This window comes from Chiloscyllium punctatum, chromosome 3 (genome assembly GCF_047496795.1).
Source record: "Chiloscyllium punctatum isolate Juve2018m chromosome 3, sChiPun1.3, whole genome shotgun sequence".
NCBI classification, from domain to species: domain Eukaryota; kingdom Metazoa; phylum Chordata; class Chondrichthyes; order Orectolobiformes; family Hemiscylliidae; genus Chiloscyllium; species Chiloscyllium punctatum.
The window spans coordinates 10,467,426-10,484,856 of NC_092741.1; the positions used below are offsets into that span (position 1 = coordinate 10,467,426).

A 17,431-nucleotide genomic window follows, 5' to 3' on the forward strand; every position below is an offset into this window, starting at 1 on the left:
GAGAAACTTCAGACAACCATAAATCAATAGCACTTTTAACATAATAAATTAACCTACGTTGTTTCCCAAGTGCATTTTAAAAATATTCCAGTCAGATTTAAGCATCACTGGCTGGGTTTACTAAACTAATACCTGAACAGACAGGCCATCTTATGATAAAATATCGGACGGACTATGCTTGTAACCACTGGAGTTTGAAAGAGTAAGGGTTAACTTAATTGACACTGAGGTGTGGTGCACAGGGTGCATTTGGAAAGGATGTTCACACATTTATATGTCTCACTTACTGCTGCTGAATCACTCAGTGTCAAAAGGCAAATATCTAAAATGTTGTGATTCAACACAGAATCATTGACAAGTAAATTGAGTACACAATCGCTGAATAGAGTTTCTTCCTCACCCTCGTCCTCCCTCCCTTGTGATTCAAATGTGATGACAATAACCTGTACCTGAAAGACAGAAGGCCAGCTGCATTCAAGTAACTGAATGGCAGTGTATCAATGAAATGATGATAGTTTTAGAAAGATTGATGTACAAAGGGACCTGCATGAGTTTGTACAGTGGGTGTTGAAAGCAAGCATACAGGTCCAGCATGCTGTGAGGAGGTTAAATGGTATGTTAGCCTTCATTGCAAGAAGATTTGAGCATACAGTCATAGTCATACAGCACAGAAACACATCCTTCAGTCTGACTCACCCATGTTCCCAAACTAAACTACTCCCACCTGTCTGCCCATATCCATCCAATTTCTCCCTATTCCTGTGTTTTTAATGGTAATTATGTCAGTGCAGACCTGATGGGCTGAAGGGCCTTTCTGTGTTGTATGAATTTACAAATCTATGAATCTCCCTAATTCCAGTGATGCCTGAAAGACCATCACCAATGCCTCCACAATCTCCTCAGCTAACTCCTTCAGAACATTGAAATGTAGTCCAAATGATCTCTCTGATTTATCTGCCTTCAGACCTTTCAGCTTCCCTAGCACTTTCTTCTTTGTGATGGCCACTCAACTCTGTCCCCTGAACTGCCTTGAACTTCTAGGCAAAAGTGAGGACTGCAGATGCTGGAGATCACAGTCTAGATAAGAGTGGTGCTGGAAAAGCACAGCAGTTCAGGCAGCATCAGAGGAACAGGAAAATCACATTTCAGGCAAAAGCCCTTCATCAGGAATGGAAGCAGGGACCCTCTGGGGTGGAGAGATAAATGGGGGGTGTGGGAGGGCTGAGGAGAAGGTATAGGGAGAAGATAGCAAAGAGTACAGTAGGTGGATAGAGGTGGGGATGGAGGTGATAGGTCAGAGAGGAGGGTGGAGCAGATAGGTGGGAAGAGAGATTGGCAGGTGGGACAGGCCATGAGGATGGTGCTGAGCTGGAAGGTAGGAACTGGGGTACAATGGGGGGAGGGGAAATGAGGAAACTAGTGAAGTCCACATTGATGCCCTGGGGTTGAAGTGTTCCGAGGCGGAAGATGAGACGTTCTTCCTCCAGGCGTCTGGTGGTGAGGGAGCGGTGGTGGAGGAGGCCCAGGACCTCCATGTCCTCGGCAGAGTGGGAGGGGGAGTTGAAATGTTGGGCCACAGGGCGGTGTGGTTGATTGGTGCGGGTGTCCCAGAGATGTTCCCTAAAGCGCTCTGCGATCAGGTGTCCAGTCTCCTCAATGTAGAGGAGACAGCATCGGGGGAAACAGATACAATAAATGATATTGGTGGGTGTGCAGGTGAAACTTTGATGGATGTGGAAGGCTCCTTTAGGGTCTTGGATAGAGGTGAGGGAGGAGGTGTGGGCGCAGGTTTTGCAATTCCTGCGGTGGCAGGGGAGGGTATCAGGAGGGGAGGGTGGGTTGATAGGGGGTGTGGACCTGACCAGGTAGTCACGGAAAGAGGTGGAGAGGGAAATATATCTCTGGTGGTGGGGTCCATTTGGAGGTGCGGAAATGTCGGTGGATGATGCGGTTTATGCGAAGGTTGGGAGAGTGGAAGCTGAGGACCGGGGGGGTTCTGTCCTTGTTCCGATTGGAGGGGTGGGGTTTGAGGGAGGAGGGGCGGGATTGGATGAGATGTGTTGGAGGGCATCTTCAACTGTTGCTGGTGTCTTCCACTGTGAAAACCGATGCAAAATACCGATTCAGTTCCTCTGCTATTTCTTTGTTCCCGATTATTACTTCTCCAGACTCATTTTCCAGCAATCAAAGGTTGATTCTCTCTTGCCTATCTAAAAAATCTCTTGCAATCTCCTTTTATACTACTAGCTAGTTTACTCTCCAATTTCATCTTCTCCCTGCTGAGTGTTTTTTGAGTTGTCTGCTACTGTTTTTTAAAGACTTCCCAATCTTCTGGCTTCCCACCATTCTTCACCACATTGAATGTCTTTTTCTCTCACTTTTATGCTGTCCCTGACTTCCCCTGTTGGCCATGGTTGCCTCATCCACCCCTTAATACATTTCTTCTTCCTTGGGGTGAATTTCTGCTGTGTTTCCCACATTGCTTCAAATTCCTCGAGCATATGTACTCACTTGGGCTGCTTCTCAATCTGGATAGGATCTCTCCTTCCTGACCCTGATCGTGTAGAATGGGTTCCTTCTGCCCCTATTTCCTATTTTTCCAAATCCTCCTGATGATCTGTTTACAGTGTAAGCTACTCCCTGAGTCTCAGATGGCTACTACACTTTGAAAGTCGGATCATACCCTCGTGTGATGGGTGCAGACATCAGGCAGGAGTGACTGAACAGCGATGAGCAGTGGGACATTCCCAGGAAACAAAAATCTGCACATGGCTGAGTCCAACAAGGCCAGGCTGCTTCAGCAATTGTAACTAGGATGGTTCTGAGATCACTTGGTCATTCTGTCTGTTTCAATGAGTTTCAATGACTGAGCTGCAAACATCTCCTTCAATAAACTGACGGTTGGTGTCATTGACCGAATTCTAGAGTTTTTCCTTTTTCAAGTTGAGAGTCCTTGAAACTGATCTAGCTCCCTCAGAGCCAACTCTCTGAGTGAACAGAGCCTTTGACACTCCTGCATTTTTTTCTTTTTTGTGTTTTTTCTTTTCTTTTTTTTTCCTCTTTTTTTCTCCCCCACAGTACTGCCTAACAGCGGGAGTGCTTATTTTTCCCCAGCAGCCATGTCGAGTGTGTGCAGCTTTCAGACACCGTGAAGTGTGTAAATCTTCTAGAGCTTTTCAGGGAAATCACAGATTTAATCTAATTGCTGTGCAATAATAGCTGTAATCAAGTGTGTATACATTGTCAGTTCCTCAATTTCACTACTACAAATTCCTTTTTAGGGTCCAGATCAAGTCCAATTGCGACTTCAATAATCTTTGCAAGGTTCCTCTCAGCAGGTAGAAGTGAAGATTGGTTCCTACCTGTTGGGATAACTGCTTGCTGGCCAGCTGATATACATTAACAATCTTTCCTGAGAGGGACTTGGCTGATTTAAAGCCCTCAGAAAACAGCATGATTTCTGCAATTAGCTCGTAATCAGGCACCATCATTGCCACTGGGCGGAATAAGGATTTCAGGTTGTCCGGGAGTTCAACTCGTCCTTCGTATCTAAAGGAATGAAAACAAATACAAACCTGACATTAGGAAGAGGAAATGTAGGGAGATTAGTCAGCATCTGAGTTGCAGAGGGAACCCTCCCACTGAACTTAATAGCACAGCAAGTGCAGAGACAGTCAGTTCAGAGGCAGCCTCCAGAGACTGACTGAACCCATCTTGTTGTCAACACGTGAGAGATGGGAGCATGGTTGGTGCAAAGATCAATGTCCTGATTCCCACGGAGAATACATCACAGAGTGCCACAAACAGGGATCACAGACTCAGAGTCATAGACATGTGCAGCATGATCTTTGGTTTCAAAACTCAATCCCTCTACCCATAAAAGCTAACACATCACATGCCTTTTTATGTACATAGACACCAAAATCTCTCTGCTCATCTACACTCCCAAGAATCTTACCATTACTCTATATTCCTGTTACTCCTTCCAAAGTGAATCACCTCACGCTTTTACACATTGAACTCCATTTGCCACCTCTCAGCCCAGCTCTGAAGGAGGTAACAGCAAAACATTTGGAAAATCATAATCTAATCAAGCAGAGTCAGCACGGTTTCATGAAAGGGAATCATTTTGGACAAATTTATTACTTTTTAAATCAGAGTGGACAGAGAGAAACTAATGTTGTGTTGGACTTCAAGAAGCTGTTTGACAAGGTCCCTCCCAAAAAGGCTAAGTCATAATGTAAGGGCCCATGCTCTTAGAAAAGGTGATCTCACTGAAAGACGGAAAATTACAGACCGATTACCCTAACCTTAGTTGTGAGTGAGATCCTGGAATCCATTGTGATGGATGAGATTTCTGAAAACTTGGAAGGGTAGGAAGTAGTATATTGACATGGATAAAGAACTGGACAGGAAACAACAAATGATAGTAAGGGGTTCTTTTTCAGGTTGGTGACCTGTGACCACTGGGGTTCTATAGGAATCAGTGCGAGGGCCACAACTGTTTACAGTATGTCTTAATGACTTGGAGGAAGGAAGCCAACATACTCTAGCCAAATTTGCAGACGACAGACAAATAGGTGGTTAGACAAGTGGGAGGGTTACAAAGATCTTAGAGAGGTGTTGATAAGTTAAGTGTGTGGGCAAGAAGTTGGAAAATGGAGTATAATGTGGAAAAATGTGAAGTTGTTCATTTTGGAAGTTGGAATCAAGAACATAGTATTATTTAAATGGGGAAAGCTGCACCACCAAATGTCTTGGGGGAACTTGTGCACAAACACAGAAAGCTAGCAGACAGGTACAGCAGGTAATCAGGAAGGCTCATGGAATATTGGCTCCTATTTCGAGGGAGTTGGAGTATAAAAGTAGGGAAGTCTTACTGCAACTGCACATCTAGAGCACTGTGACCAAGTTTGGTCACCTCATTTAAGGAAAGCTATCATTTCATTGGAGACAGTTCAGAGAAGGTTCACTAGGATGATCCCTGGTATGGAGGGATTGACTTATGAACAAAAGCAAAACTGATTTGAACTCTAATCATTGGAGTTTAGAAGAAGGAAAGATTATCTCATTGAAAAATGGAAAATTAAAGACCCATTACCCTAATCTCGGTCGTGGGTGAGATCCTGGAATCCATTGTGAAGGATGAGATTTCTGAGAACATAGAAGTGTATGGTAAAATAGTGCAAAGTCAGAATGGTTCCATCAAGGGGAGATTATGCCTGACAAATCTGTTAGAATTCTTTGAGGAAGTAACAAGCAGGTTAGACCAAGGAGAGCCAATGGATGTTATCTACCTAAACTTCAAGAAGGCCTTTGACAAAATGCTGCACAGGAGGCTGCTGGGTAAGATAAGGGCCCATGGTGTTGGAGGCAAGGTGCTAGCATAGATGGAAGCTAGCAGTGAGTGGGGATAAAAGGGACCTTCTCAGGATGACAGCCGGTGACAAGTGGTGTTCAGCAAGGCTCAGTGTTGGGACCACAACTTTCCGCTTTATACATTAATGATCTAAATGAAGGAACTGAGGGCATTCTGGCTATGTTTGCTAGATGATTGAAAGACAGGTAGAGGGACAGGTAGCATTGAGGAGGTGGGGAGGCTGCAGAAGGATTTGAACACGTTAGGAGAGTGGGAAAAGAAGTGGCAGATGGAGTACAACGTGGGAAAGTGTGAGGTCATGCATTTTGGTAGGAAGAATAGAAGCAGGGACTATTTTCTAAATGCAGAGAAAATTCAGAAGGCTGAAGTGCAAAGAGACTTGGGAGTTCTAGTCCAGGATTCTCTCAAGGTAACCTTGCAGATTGAGTCAGTTGTTAGGAAGGTAAATGCAATGTTGGCATTTATTTTGAGAGGACTTCAATATAAAAGCAGGGATGTACTTCTGAGGCTCTATAAGGCTCTGGTCAGACCACATTTGGAGTATTGTGTGCAGTTTTGGGCCCCATATCACAGGGAGGATGGACTGGCCATGGAGCATGTTCAGAGGAGGTTCACGAGAATGGTTCCCAGGAACGAAAAGTTTAGCCTATGAGGAATATTTGAGTACTCTGGATTTATACTCGATGGAGTTTAGAAGGATGAGGGGGGGATCAAATGAAATATACAGAATACTGAATGGCCTGGACAGAGTGGATGTTGGGAAGATGTTTCCATTATAGGAGAGACTAGGACCTGAGGGCAGGGCCTCAGAGTAAAGACCTTTTAGAAAAGAAATAAGGAGAAATTCCTTCAGCCAGAGAGTGGTGAATCGATGGAATTCATTGCCACAGAAGGCTGTGGAGGCCAGGTCATTGAGTATAGTTAAGACAGAGATAGATAGGTTCTTGAGTATCAAGGGAATCAAGGGTTACAGGGAGAAAGTGGGAGAATGGAGTTGAGAAATATGTCAGCAATGATTGAATGGTGGAGCAGACTCAATGGGCTGAATGACCTAATTTCTGCTCCTGTGTCTTATGGTCTTATATAGGATTCTTAAGAGTATGACAGGGTCAATGCTGAGACGATGTTTCCCCTCATGAAAGTATCTAGGACCAGAAGGCACAGTCTCAGAATAAAGGGGACACCAATTTAAGACTGAGATAAGGAGGAATTTCTTCTCTCAGAGGGTTGTGAATCCTTGGTACTTCTTGCCACAGAGAGCTGTGGGGACAGAATCTTTGTGGATATTTAAGGCTGAGATAGAAAGATGCTTGATCAGTCTGGCATTCAAGGGTTATGGGAAAGAGCAGGAAAGTGGACATGAGGAATGTTGGATCAGCCATGATCCTATTAAATGGTGGAGCAGGCTTCAGGTGCCAAATGGCCTACTCCTTTCCTACTTCTCATGATAAGGTCACCACAGTCTGCTCGCTCATTAGACATTTGAGTTTAAACTGAGGGTCACTGCACCTCAGACGAGTGGTGAAGTTGAGAAGGCAGGACTTTCATGTGGAGTGAAGCCATTATGGGAATTGAACCCATGCTATTAACATCACTTTGCAATGTAAATCAGCCAATCAGATAACCAATCCATAACAGTGGATCCAGTTGTTCAGTGCCCCTCCCCCTGCATTCAATATCTGATTCCTTCCTTGTTGATTCAAGATAGGTACAGGGTACAGACTCTATGATCTTAAAGATACATTCCAATAGGTTGCCAAAACTAAGTCGCTTGGACCGCTGTAGCTCAAGTAAATGTTGCACCATTGCCACATCAACTGTCATTCAAAAGGATGCTGATTGTGGCTCTGGCAGTATTACCAAAAGCAATTTTCAAATGGGTGAAAAATACAATGAACCACTTTATGGAATATTAGGGACAGTTTTAGATTCATTCAAAAAAACCAGAGGGAGTTGCCCAGATTTTTTTGAATGTAGCATAGAGTCGTAGAGTTATAGAGATGTATATCACAGAAACAGACCCTTTGGTCCAACTCATCCATGCTGGCCAGATATCCTAAATTAATCTAGCCCCATTTGCCAGCATTTGGCCCAAATCCTTCAAAACCCTCTCAATTCATATACCCATCCAGATCTTTTTTAAATGTTATAATTGTACCAGCCTCCATCACCTTCTCAAATGTAATAAAAACAGATTCCTCCTGTCCTCACCTACCACCCCACTAGTCTCCACATCCAACGCATCATCCTTAAACACTTCTACCAATTCCGACCAGACCCCACCATCCAGAATATCTTCCCCTCCCCATCCCTCTCTGCCTTCCATAAGGACCATTCCCTTCGACAGTCCTTGGTTTGCACCACTCTCCCCACCAACACCCCTGAACCCCCAGGTACCTTCCCCTGCAACTGGAAAAGATGCAAAGTCTGCCGGTTCACCAACCCCCTCACCTCCATCCCGGGCTCCAAACAGTCCATCCAGGTGAGACAGAGGTTCATCTGCCTCTCCTCCAACCTAGTTTACTGTATCAAGTGCTCCCAGTGTGGTCTTCTCTACATCGGGGAGACTGAACGTAAACGTAGGGAATGGTTCACTAAGCATCTCAGCTGGGCCCGCAGGGGCCAACCGGACCTCTCAATCACCGCCCATTTTAATTCCCCTTCCCACTCCCTTTCCGACATGACAATCCTTGGCCTCCTCCATTGCTACAACAAACCAAACCGCAAATTGGAGGAACAACATCTCAGCTTCTTCCTGAGCAGCCTCCAACATGGAGGACTCCACATTGAGTTCTCCAATTTCAAATACCCTTCCTTTCCCATCCCCCAACTCCCTTCCCAGTCTCTCCCCTTCCATTCCACTCCTCCCAACCTCCTAACAGATTCATTCTTCCCACTGACCAATCAGGTTATACCCTCTCTGCCTGTCTTCACCTATCCCCACCTCACCGCCCTGCCCCTCCACCCCCTTTATCTGCAGATCCCCTCACACCCACCCCCAGTCCTGAAGAAGGGTTACATCTGAAACATCAACTTCTCCACTTCCTGATGCTGCCTGGTTCGCCGTGTTCTTCCAGCCTCCTGCCTGTCTACTTTGGATTCCAGCATCTGCAGTTTTTTTGTCTTCACCACATCCTCTGTCAGCTCATTCCTTACACACACAATCCTCGGCATGAAAAAGTTGTCTCTCAGTTCCCTTTTAAATCTTTTTCCTCTCATCTTAAACCTATGCCTTCTAGCTTTGGACTCCCCTATCCTGGTGAAAAGATCTTGGCTATTCACCCGATCAATTCTCCTTATGCTTTTATAAACATCTATAAGGTCACCCCTCAGCCTCCGACACTCCAGTGAAAACAGGCCCACCCTATTCAGCTTCTCCCTATAGCTCAAACTCTCCAACCTTGGCAACATCCTTGTAAATCTTTTCTGAACCCTTTAACACTTAATACATTTCCTGGAAGGAACACACATCCAGTCAAGCTTCTAAAAGGGAAATTAATATGCACTTAAAAAGATAACAAAAAAAGGTTATAGAAAGTGAGACTAAGAGGAAAGCTCTTACAAACAATCAGCACTACTCAATGGATAAATGGTCTCTTTCTTGGGGGCATCATTCTCCAGTTCTAGGTTCACATGAACCAATTTGATTGACAATCTGAAGAGCTTGTTCCCTCCTCGTATTGTACATTCATTCTTTTTAGGTTCTTTGCTACAGACATGTTTATTTTTCAGTGTTGCTGACTATGGACCAAAATGGAAAAATGAGTGGTGTAAAAACCAAGGATTGTTGAAGAATTGCTGCATTGTTTGAAAACACGTTACCTGACACTTGGTGAAAGTTTTATATATACATCTATCATTCTGGCAGTGGGGGAAATCTTACTGCATACAAACAGAAGCCAAGGGACTGTGTATGAATGGAGATTTGGCCAGCAACAAGTAGCTAATTGGATGGTGAAATAGTGACTAAAGTTAAAAATCACACAACACCATGATATAATGCTACAGGTTTATTTGGAAGCACTGTTTCTTCATCAGGTAGTTGTGTAGCAGGACCATAAGACACAGAATTCATAGCAAATGATTACAGTGATACAACCACCTGATGAAGGGGCAGCACTCTGAAAGCTAGTGCTTCCAAATAAACCTGTTGGACTATAACCTGGTGTTGTGTGATTTTTAACTTTGTCCACCCCAGTCCAATAACGACAATTATATGATTGACTGTCAGGAATGTTCGGGGCGGAAGGCATTGGATTCCGGAAGGGAAGAGGCTGTTTTTGTTCTGCAGTGAAAAAAATCTCAAGCCTGCAGACAGTCAATTTATTCCCCTTCATAAGTTGAGGTGAGTTTTAATGAATACAGTTAAATAGTAACATAGAGTTTAATGGGTACAGTTGAGTTATATGTTGACAGCAATGAATTGTTTACTTTTTTTCAATCATTAGATTAGATTCCCTACAGTGTGGAAACAGGCCCTTCAGCCCAACGTGTCCACACTGACCCTTCGAAGAGTAACCCATTCAGACCCATTTCCCTCTGACTAATGCACCTAACACTACAGGCAATTTAGCATAGTCAATTCACCTGACCTTCACATCTTCGGACTGTGGGAGGAAACAGGAGCACCCGGAGGAAACCCACGCAGACAAGGGCAGAATGTGCAAACTCCACATAGACAGTTGCCCGACGTGGGGATTGAACCCAGGTCCCTGGCATTGTGAGGCAGCAGTGCTAACCAATGAGCCAATTTTTGAAGATATTTAGCTTTTATTTGACTCCAGAAAGAGCAGGGCTTTGATTTCCAGTACACTATCCCAGTGAGGTGTAACATAGAACTAAAAGATTAATTGCCAGTAAACTAGGTATCAGAAATTATATTTCTAGTTGACTGAGGCTGCCTTTTAACACAAATCGACTCCCAGGCCTTTCAACTAATAGTTCATCAAATTCTAATCTTGCACCAGTCAAATTGTATCTTGTGTCTGTTGTAGCCTCAGAGCAGGAGAGTGTATTAGACAAAAAACACACTATGAAGAAATAATCCTTGGTGTAAGTCAAGCAGAAATGGTAGAGTTTTATTTTCAGGACAAGAGCTGACATCAATCCTGGAATTCATCAAGTGAGGAAAAGAAAGATGCTGAAGCTTTTGGAAAGTGGCTTTGATAAGGAATAAACACACTAATCCTGGCAGGTTTACAATAAAAGGCACTAAAATGTCTGAGAGGAAACATCAAAGGCTTGGGGATTAAAGTAGAGTTTAATGTTGACCCAGAGGTTGAAGGAGAGAGACTGACAACATTGGCCTTTTGTGGCATTTCTGCAGCTCTTCAAAGCAGAGCTCAGGGAGTAATGATCCACTTAAACTGCCATTGGGCTTTCTTCAAACAAAGTGTGTGAATGTTAAATAACCTGAGGCTACCGAGATTATGTAGAGGCCGATATAGAATCGGAGAGTTTTACAGTACGGAATGAGACTATTCCACCCACTGATCCTGTACCTGCTCCCAAAAGAGTGACCCACTCTCCAGCCTATCCCTGTAACCCTCTAAAGTTATCACTTTAATACGTATGCAGCTCTCTTTTGAAACCTTGTATGGAATGCCCCTCCACCACTCTCCCTGGCAGCACTTTCCAAATCCGAACAACTCCCTGAGTTCGGTTTCTCCTCATTTCACTCCGAGCTCTCTTACTGACAGTCTTGAAATTGTGGGCCCTTGTTACTGACATACCAACTAGTGGAAACAGATTATCCTTCCGTATCCTGTCAAAATTGCTCATAATTTTCATTATCTCAATGACATCATCTCTTATTCTCATTGGAGCAGAGCAGATTAAGTCCTATTTCTCCAATCATCCCTTGCATCTAAAATCTCTCATTCCTGGTGTCATTCAAGTAAAGCTTGTTTGCACTCTCCTTTCTTAATTAAGGTACCAGAAGTGACCACAGTATTCCAAATGTGGTCTGACCAATTATCTGTAGAGGTGTAATATCACTCCTTACTTTACTCTATTAGATTACTGACAGTGTGGAAACAGGCCCTTCGGCACAAGTCCACACCGACCCACTGAAGCGCAACCCACCCAGACCCATTCCCCTACATTTACCCCTTCACCTAACACTACAGGCAATTTAGCATGGCCAATTCACCTAACCTGCATATTTCTGGACTGTGGGAAGAAACCAGGGCACGCGGAGGAAACCCACGCAGACACAGGGAGAATGTGCAAACTCCACACAGACACCCAAGGCTGGAATTGAACCCGGGTCTCTGGCGCTGTGAGGCAGCAGTGCTAACCACTGTGCCACCGTGCCGCCCACAAACCCAAAGTTCCGATAAAGTTTTTTTAACAACTGATATGATACCGAATGTTGATCGATCCCCAGAGAGGAGAGACAAGACTGAATGTGTGAGCTGGGTACGTTGGTTACTGCCCTGTTACTTTAAACTGATGACCCTGAACAGGCTGAACCTTTTGAAACAATCAATTGTGCCTCATTAAATCACTTTTCAGGTGGAGCAGTATAACCATTTTGCACACATTCTGTGTTTTTATATTTTTTGGAGTCATTGACCATCACCATTTCGATTCACCCGCCTGCCTTTAGCCCCCATTTCTTTGCTGACTCACTTCTGTTTCTTGCTCCCTCTTGCACTCCTTCACACTTGCCATTGTCACTGTCCTCTTGCATTTATCTGCCTGTCAGCATATTCCTGTTTCTTTTCTGATTACTCCTCCATCACTTGTATTTTTCTAGAGTCATAGAGATGTACAGCATGGAAACAGACCCTTCGGCCCAACCAGTCCATGCCGACCAGATATCCCAACCCAATCTAGTCCCACCTGCCAGCACCTGGCCCATATCCCTCCAAACCCTTCCTATTCATATACCCATCCAAATGCCTCTTAAATGTTGCAATTGTACCAGCCTCCACCACATCCTCTGGCAGCTCATTCCATACACGCACCACCCTCTGCGTGAAAAGGTTGCCCCTTAGGTCTCTTTTATATCTTCTCTCTCTCACCCTAAACCTATGCCCTCTAGTTCTGGACTCCCCGACCCCAGGGAAAAGACTTTGCCCATTTACCTATCCATGCCCCTCATAATTTTGTAAACCTCTATAAGGTCACCCCTCAGCCTCTGACGCTCCAGGGAAAACAGCCCCAGCCTGTTCAGCCTCTCCCTGTAGCTCAAATTCTCCAACCCTGGCAACATCCTTGTAAATCTTTTCTGAACCCTTTCAAGTTTCATAACATCTTTCAGGTAGGAAGGAGACCAGAATTGCACGCAATATTCCAACAGTGACCTAACCAATGTCCTGTACAGCCACAACATAACCTCCCAACTCCTGTACTCAATACTCTGACCAATAAAGGAAAGCATACCAAACACCTTCTTCACTATCCTATCTACCTGTGACTCCACTTTCAAGGAGCTATGAACCTGCACTCCAAGATCTCTTTGTTCAGCAACACTCCCTAGGACCTTACCATTAAGTGTATAAGTCCTACTAAGATTTGCTTTCCCAAAATGCAGCACCTCGCATTTATCTGAATTAAAGTCCATCTGCCACTTCTCAGCCCATTGGCCCATCTGGTCAAGATCCTGTTGTAATCTGAGGTAGCCCTCTTTGCTGTCCACGACACCTCCAATTTTGGTGTCATCTGCAAACTTACTAACTGTACCTCTTATGCTCGCATCCAAATCATTTATGTAAATGACAAAAAGTAGTGGACCCAGCACCGATCCTTGTGGCACTCCACTGGTCACAGGCCTCCAGTCTGAAAACAACCCTCCACCACCACCCTCTATCTTCTACCTTTGAGCCAGTTCTGTATCCAAATGGCTAGCTCTCCCTATATTCCATGAGATCTCAGCTTGTTAATCAGTCCCCCATGGGGAACCTTGTCGAACGCCTTACTGAAGCCCATATAGATCACATCTCCTGCTCTGCCCTCATCAATCTTCTTTGTTACTTCATCAAAAAACTCAATCAAGTTGGTAAGACATGATTTCCCACGCACAAAGCCATGTTGACTATCCCTAATCAGTCCTTGCCTTTCCAAATACATGTTCCTCCTGTCCCTCAGGATTCCCTCCAACAACTTGCCCACCACCAAGGTCAGGCTCACCGGTCAATAGTTCCCTGACTTGTCCTTACCACCCTTCTTAAACAGCAGCACCACGTTTGCCAACCTCCAGTCTTCTGGCACCTCACCTGTGACCATCGATGATACAAATATCTCAGCAGGAGCCCCAGCAATCACTTCTCTAGCTTCCCACAGAGTTCTCGGGTATACCTGATCAGGTCCTGGGGATTTATCCACCTTTACCAGTTTCAAGACATCCAGCACTTCCTCCTCTGTAATCTGGACATTTTGCAAGATGTCACCATCTATTTCCCTACAGTCTATATCTTCCATATTCTTTTCCACAGTAAATATTGATGCAAAATATTCATTTAGTATCTCCCCCATTTTCTGTGGCTCCACACAAAGGCCGCCTTGCAGATTTTTGAGGGGCCCTATTCTCTCCTTAGCTATCCTTTTGTCCTTAATATATTTGTAAAAACCCTTTGGATTCTCCTTAATTCTATTGCCAAAGCTTTCTCATGTCCCCATTTTGCCCTCCTGATTTCCCTCTTAAGTATACTCCTACTTTCTTTCTACTCTTCTAAGGATTCACTCGATCTATCCTGTCTATACCTGACCTATGCTTCCTTCTTTTTCTTAACCAAATCCTCAATTTCTTTAGTCATCCAGCATTCCCTGTACATACCAGCCTTCCCTTTCACCCTGACAGGAATATACTTTCTCTGGATTCTTGTTATCTCATTTCTGAAGACTTCCCATTTTCCAGCCGTCCCTTTACCTGCGAACATCTACCTCCAATCAGCTTTCGAAAGTTCTTGCCCAATACCATCAAAATTGGCCTTTCTCCAATTTAGAACTTCAACTTTTAGATCAGGACTATCCTTTTCCCATCACTATTTTAAAACAAATAGAATTATGGTCGCTGGCCCCAAAGTGCTCCCCCACTGACACCTCAGTCACCTGCCCTGCCTTATTTCCCAAGAGTAGGTCACGTTTTGCACCTTCTCGAGTAGGTACATTCACATACTGAGTCAGAAAATTGTCTTGTACACACTTAACAAATTCCTCTCCATCTAAACCTTTGACACTATGGCAGTCCCAGTCTATGTTTGGAAAGTTAAAATCCCCTCCCATAACTACCCTATTATTCTTACAGATAGCTGAGATCTCCTTACAAGTTTGTTTCTCAATTTCCCTCTGACTAATGGGGGGGTGGGGGTGGTCTATAATACAATCCCAATAAGGTGATCATCCCTTTCTTATTTCTCAGTTCCACCCAAATAACTTCCCTGGATGTATTTCCGGGAATATCCTCCCTCAGCACCGCTGTAATTGTATCCCTTTTCAAAAATGCCACTCCCTCTCCTTTCTTGCCTCCCTTTCTATCCTTCCTGTAGCATTTGTATCCTGGAACATTAAGCTGCCTGTCCTGCCCATCCCTGAGCCATGTTTCTGTAATTGCTATGATATCCCAGTCCCATGTTCCTAACCAAGCTCTGAGTTCATCTGCCTTCCCTGTTAGGCCCCTTGCATTGAAATAAATGCAGTTTAATTTATTAGTCCTACCTTGTCCCTGCCTGCCCTGACTGTTTGACTCACTTCTGTTCTCAGCTGTACCCGTCTCAGATCGATCTCTTTCCTCTCTATCTCCTTGGGTTCACCCCCCCACCCCACCCCCTCCCCCCCCCCCCTTACTAGTTTAAATCCTCCCAAGCAGTTCTAGCAAATTTCCCTGCCAGTATATTCGTCCCCTTCCAATTTAGCTGCAATCCGTCCTTCTTGTACAGGTCACTTCTACCCCAAAAGAGATTCCAATGATCCAAAAATGTGAATCCTTCTCCCATACACCAGCTCCTCAGCCATGCATTCATCTGCTCTATCCTCCTATTCCTGCCCTCACTAGCTCGTAGCACTGGGAGTAATCCAGATATTACTACCCTTGAGGGCCTCCTTTTTAAATGTCTGCCTAACTCTCTGTAATCTCCCTCCAGAGTCTCAATCTTTTCCCTTCCAATGTCATTGATTCCAATGTGGACAATGATTTATGGCTTATATTTTAAGGTTAATCAAGAGACTTAGCTCCAAAAACATATAATCAAGAAAGAATCCACTATACTCACTACTGCAGCCTTTCTCTTGGACAGAATTAAAACAACAATTAACTTATCTGATTCTGTGCTGTGAACTTCGCCCAACAGTTCCTCCAAGATTTAGTTGTGAATTTCACTGTTTGTTAATTTTCCCAGATGTACTCCGATGTGGTAACTATGCAGGTTATCTCTCTCTCCCTCTCTCTCCCCTGTACTGTCCTCACCATGTGCTTCCATTGTCTGCTCTTCTCCCTTTTAAAACTGCTGTTGTTTTGACTTTTTTCTTCCAAAGTTCCAAAACAATGTAACAGCAGATAACACAGTAATTGCTGCTCCTGGAATTCAAGGAAATCACCTCCAACGCCTAAAATACCTCAAAAAAAGGAGCAGCTCTTACAGCCAGAAACCTTTCCCGTCCTCCATCTTGAATTACCCAGAATCCAGTCTAGAGACTGCTTGTAGTTTTTTCCTATGCTTTTCTATTTCTTTCATCTCCTCCACTTCAGCTTTTTCCTCAGTCTCTCTCTCTCTCCTTTCTCTTCCTCCTTATCTCCTTTTTCATTCATTCGCAGAATCTGGGCATCTCTGGCGAGATCAGCATGTATTACCCATTCCTAATTGCCTAGAGTTATTGTCGTGGGTCTGGAGTCAGATCTACGCCAGACCAGGTAAAGATGGCAGGTTTCCTTCCCTGAAAGGCATGAGTGAACCAGATGGGGTTTTACAACAATCAGCACTAGTTTCATGATCATCATTAGACTTGTAATTCCAGACTTTTATTGAATTAAAATTACACCATTTGGCATGGTGAGATTTGAACCCAGGTCCCCACACTGTTACCTTGGTCTCGGAATTAATAGCCTCACAACAATACCACGAGGCTATCACCTTGCTTTCCCAATCATTCACTATTATCTACTTTCAGTGCAGTTTTATTTATTTATAACCTAGTGTTTGAGCAAATGTTGTTTAGCAGCAAGCTATAGTTGCACCAAGGGTGGAACTGGTGAAGGGTTTGGGAACTAACCCAGGATTGGTATGTGATCCAGGGATGAGGAACTGCTGCCAGAATTAGGGGAGGTGATGGCATAATGGTATTATCACAAAACTATTAATCCAGAAACCCAGCTAATCTTCTGGGGGCCTGGGTTTGTATCCCTCCACGGCAGATGGTGGAATTTGAATTCAACAAAGGACATCTGAAATTAAGGATCTACTGATGACCATGAAACCATTGTCAACCGTCAAACAAAAAATCCCATCTGGTTCAGTAATGTCCTTCAGGGAAGGGAACTGCTATCCTTACCTAGTCTGGATTACATGTGATTCCAGACACACAGCAATATCATTGATTCTCAGCTTCCCTCTGAAAGGGCCTAGCCAGCCACTCAGTTGTAGCAATCGCTCTGAAGACTCTAGAAAGAAATGAAACGAGACAGATTACTTGGCACCAAAGAAGATAACAGCAGAAACAGCGATGTTATCCCTGCAAGGTCCTCCTGACCAACACTTGGGGGCTTGTGCCAAAATTGTGAGAGCAGTCTCACAGACTAGTCAAGCAACAGTCTGACCCAGTCACACTCATAGAATCATACTTTATAGAAAACATCACATTCACCACCATCACCATCCCTGGAACAAAAACAGAAACTGCTGGAAAAACTCAGCAGGTCTGTGGAGAGAAATCAGAGTTGACATTTCAAGTCCAGTGACCCTTATTCAGAACTGATTATAGCAAGGAAATGTTTGGTGTATGTGCTGAAGATGGGGCGGGGAAGGTGGAGAGGAGTAAACAATAAGTGGAGATGGAGCCCAGAGAGAGAGAGAGAGAGAAAAACAATTGCTCAGACAAAGAAATTGGTAA

General features: G+C 44.2%; 1 protein-coding gene across 1 annotated transcript in view; it reads right to left on the minus strand.

Moving 5' to 3' along the window:
* LOC140453925 (dynein axonemal heavy chain 6-like) overlaps nt 1-17,431 on the minus strand; it is a 754,975-nt gene that overhangs the window by 720,128 nt on the left and 17,416 nt on the right. The window contains exon 4 of the mRNA XM_072548780.1: nt 3,363-3,549. Within this exon, the coding sequence (XP_072404881.1) occupies nt 3,363-3,549 (187 nt within the window). The remainder of the gene's footprint in view (nt 1-3,362; nt 3,550-17,431) is intronic.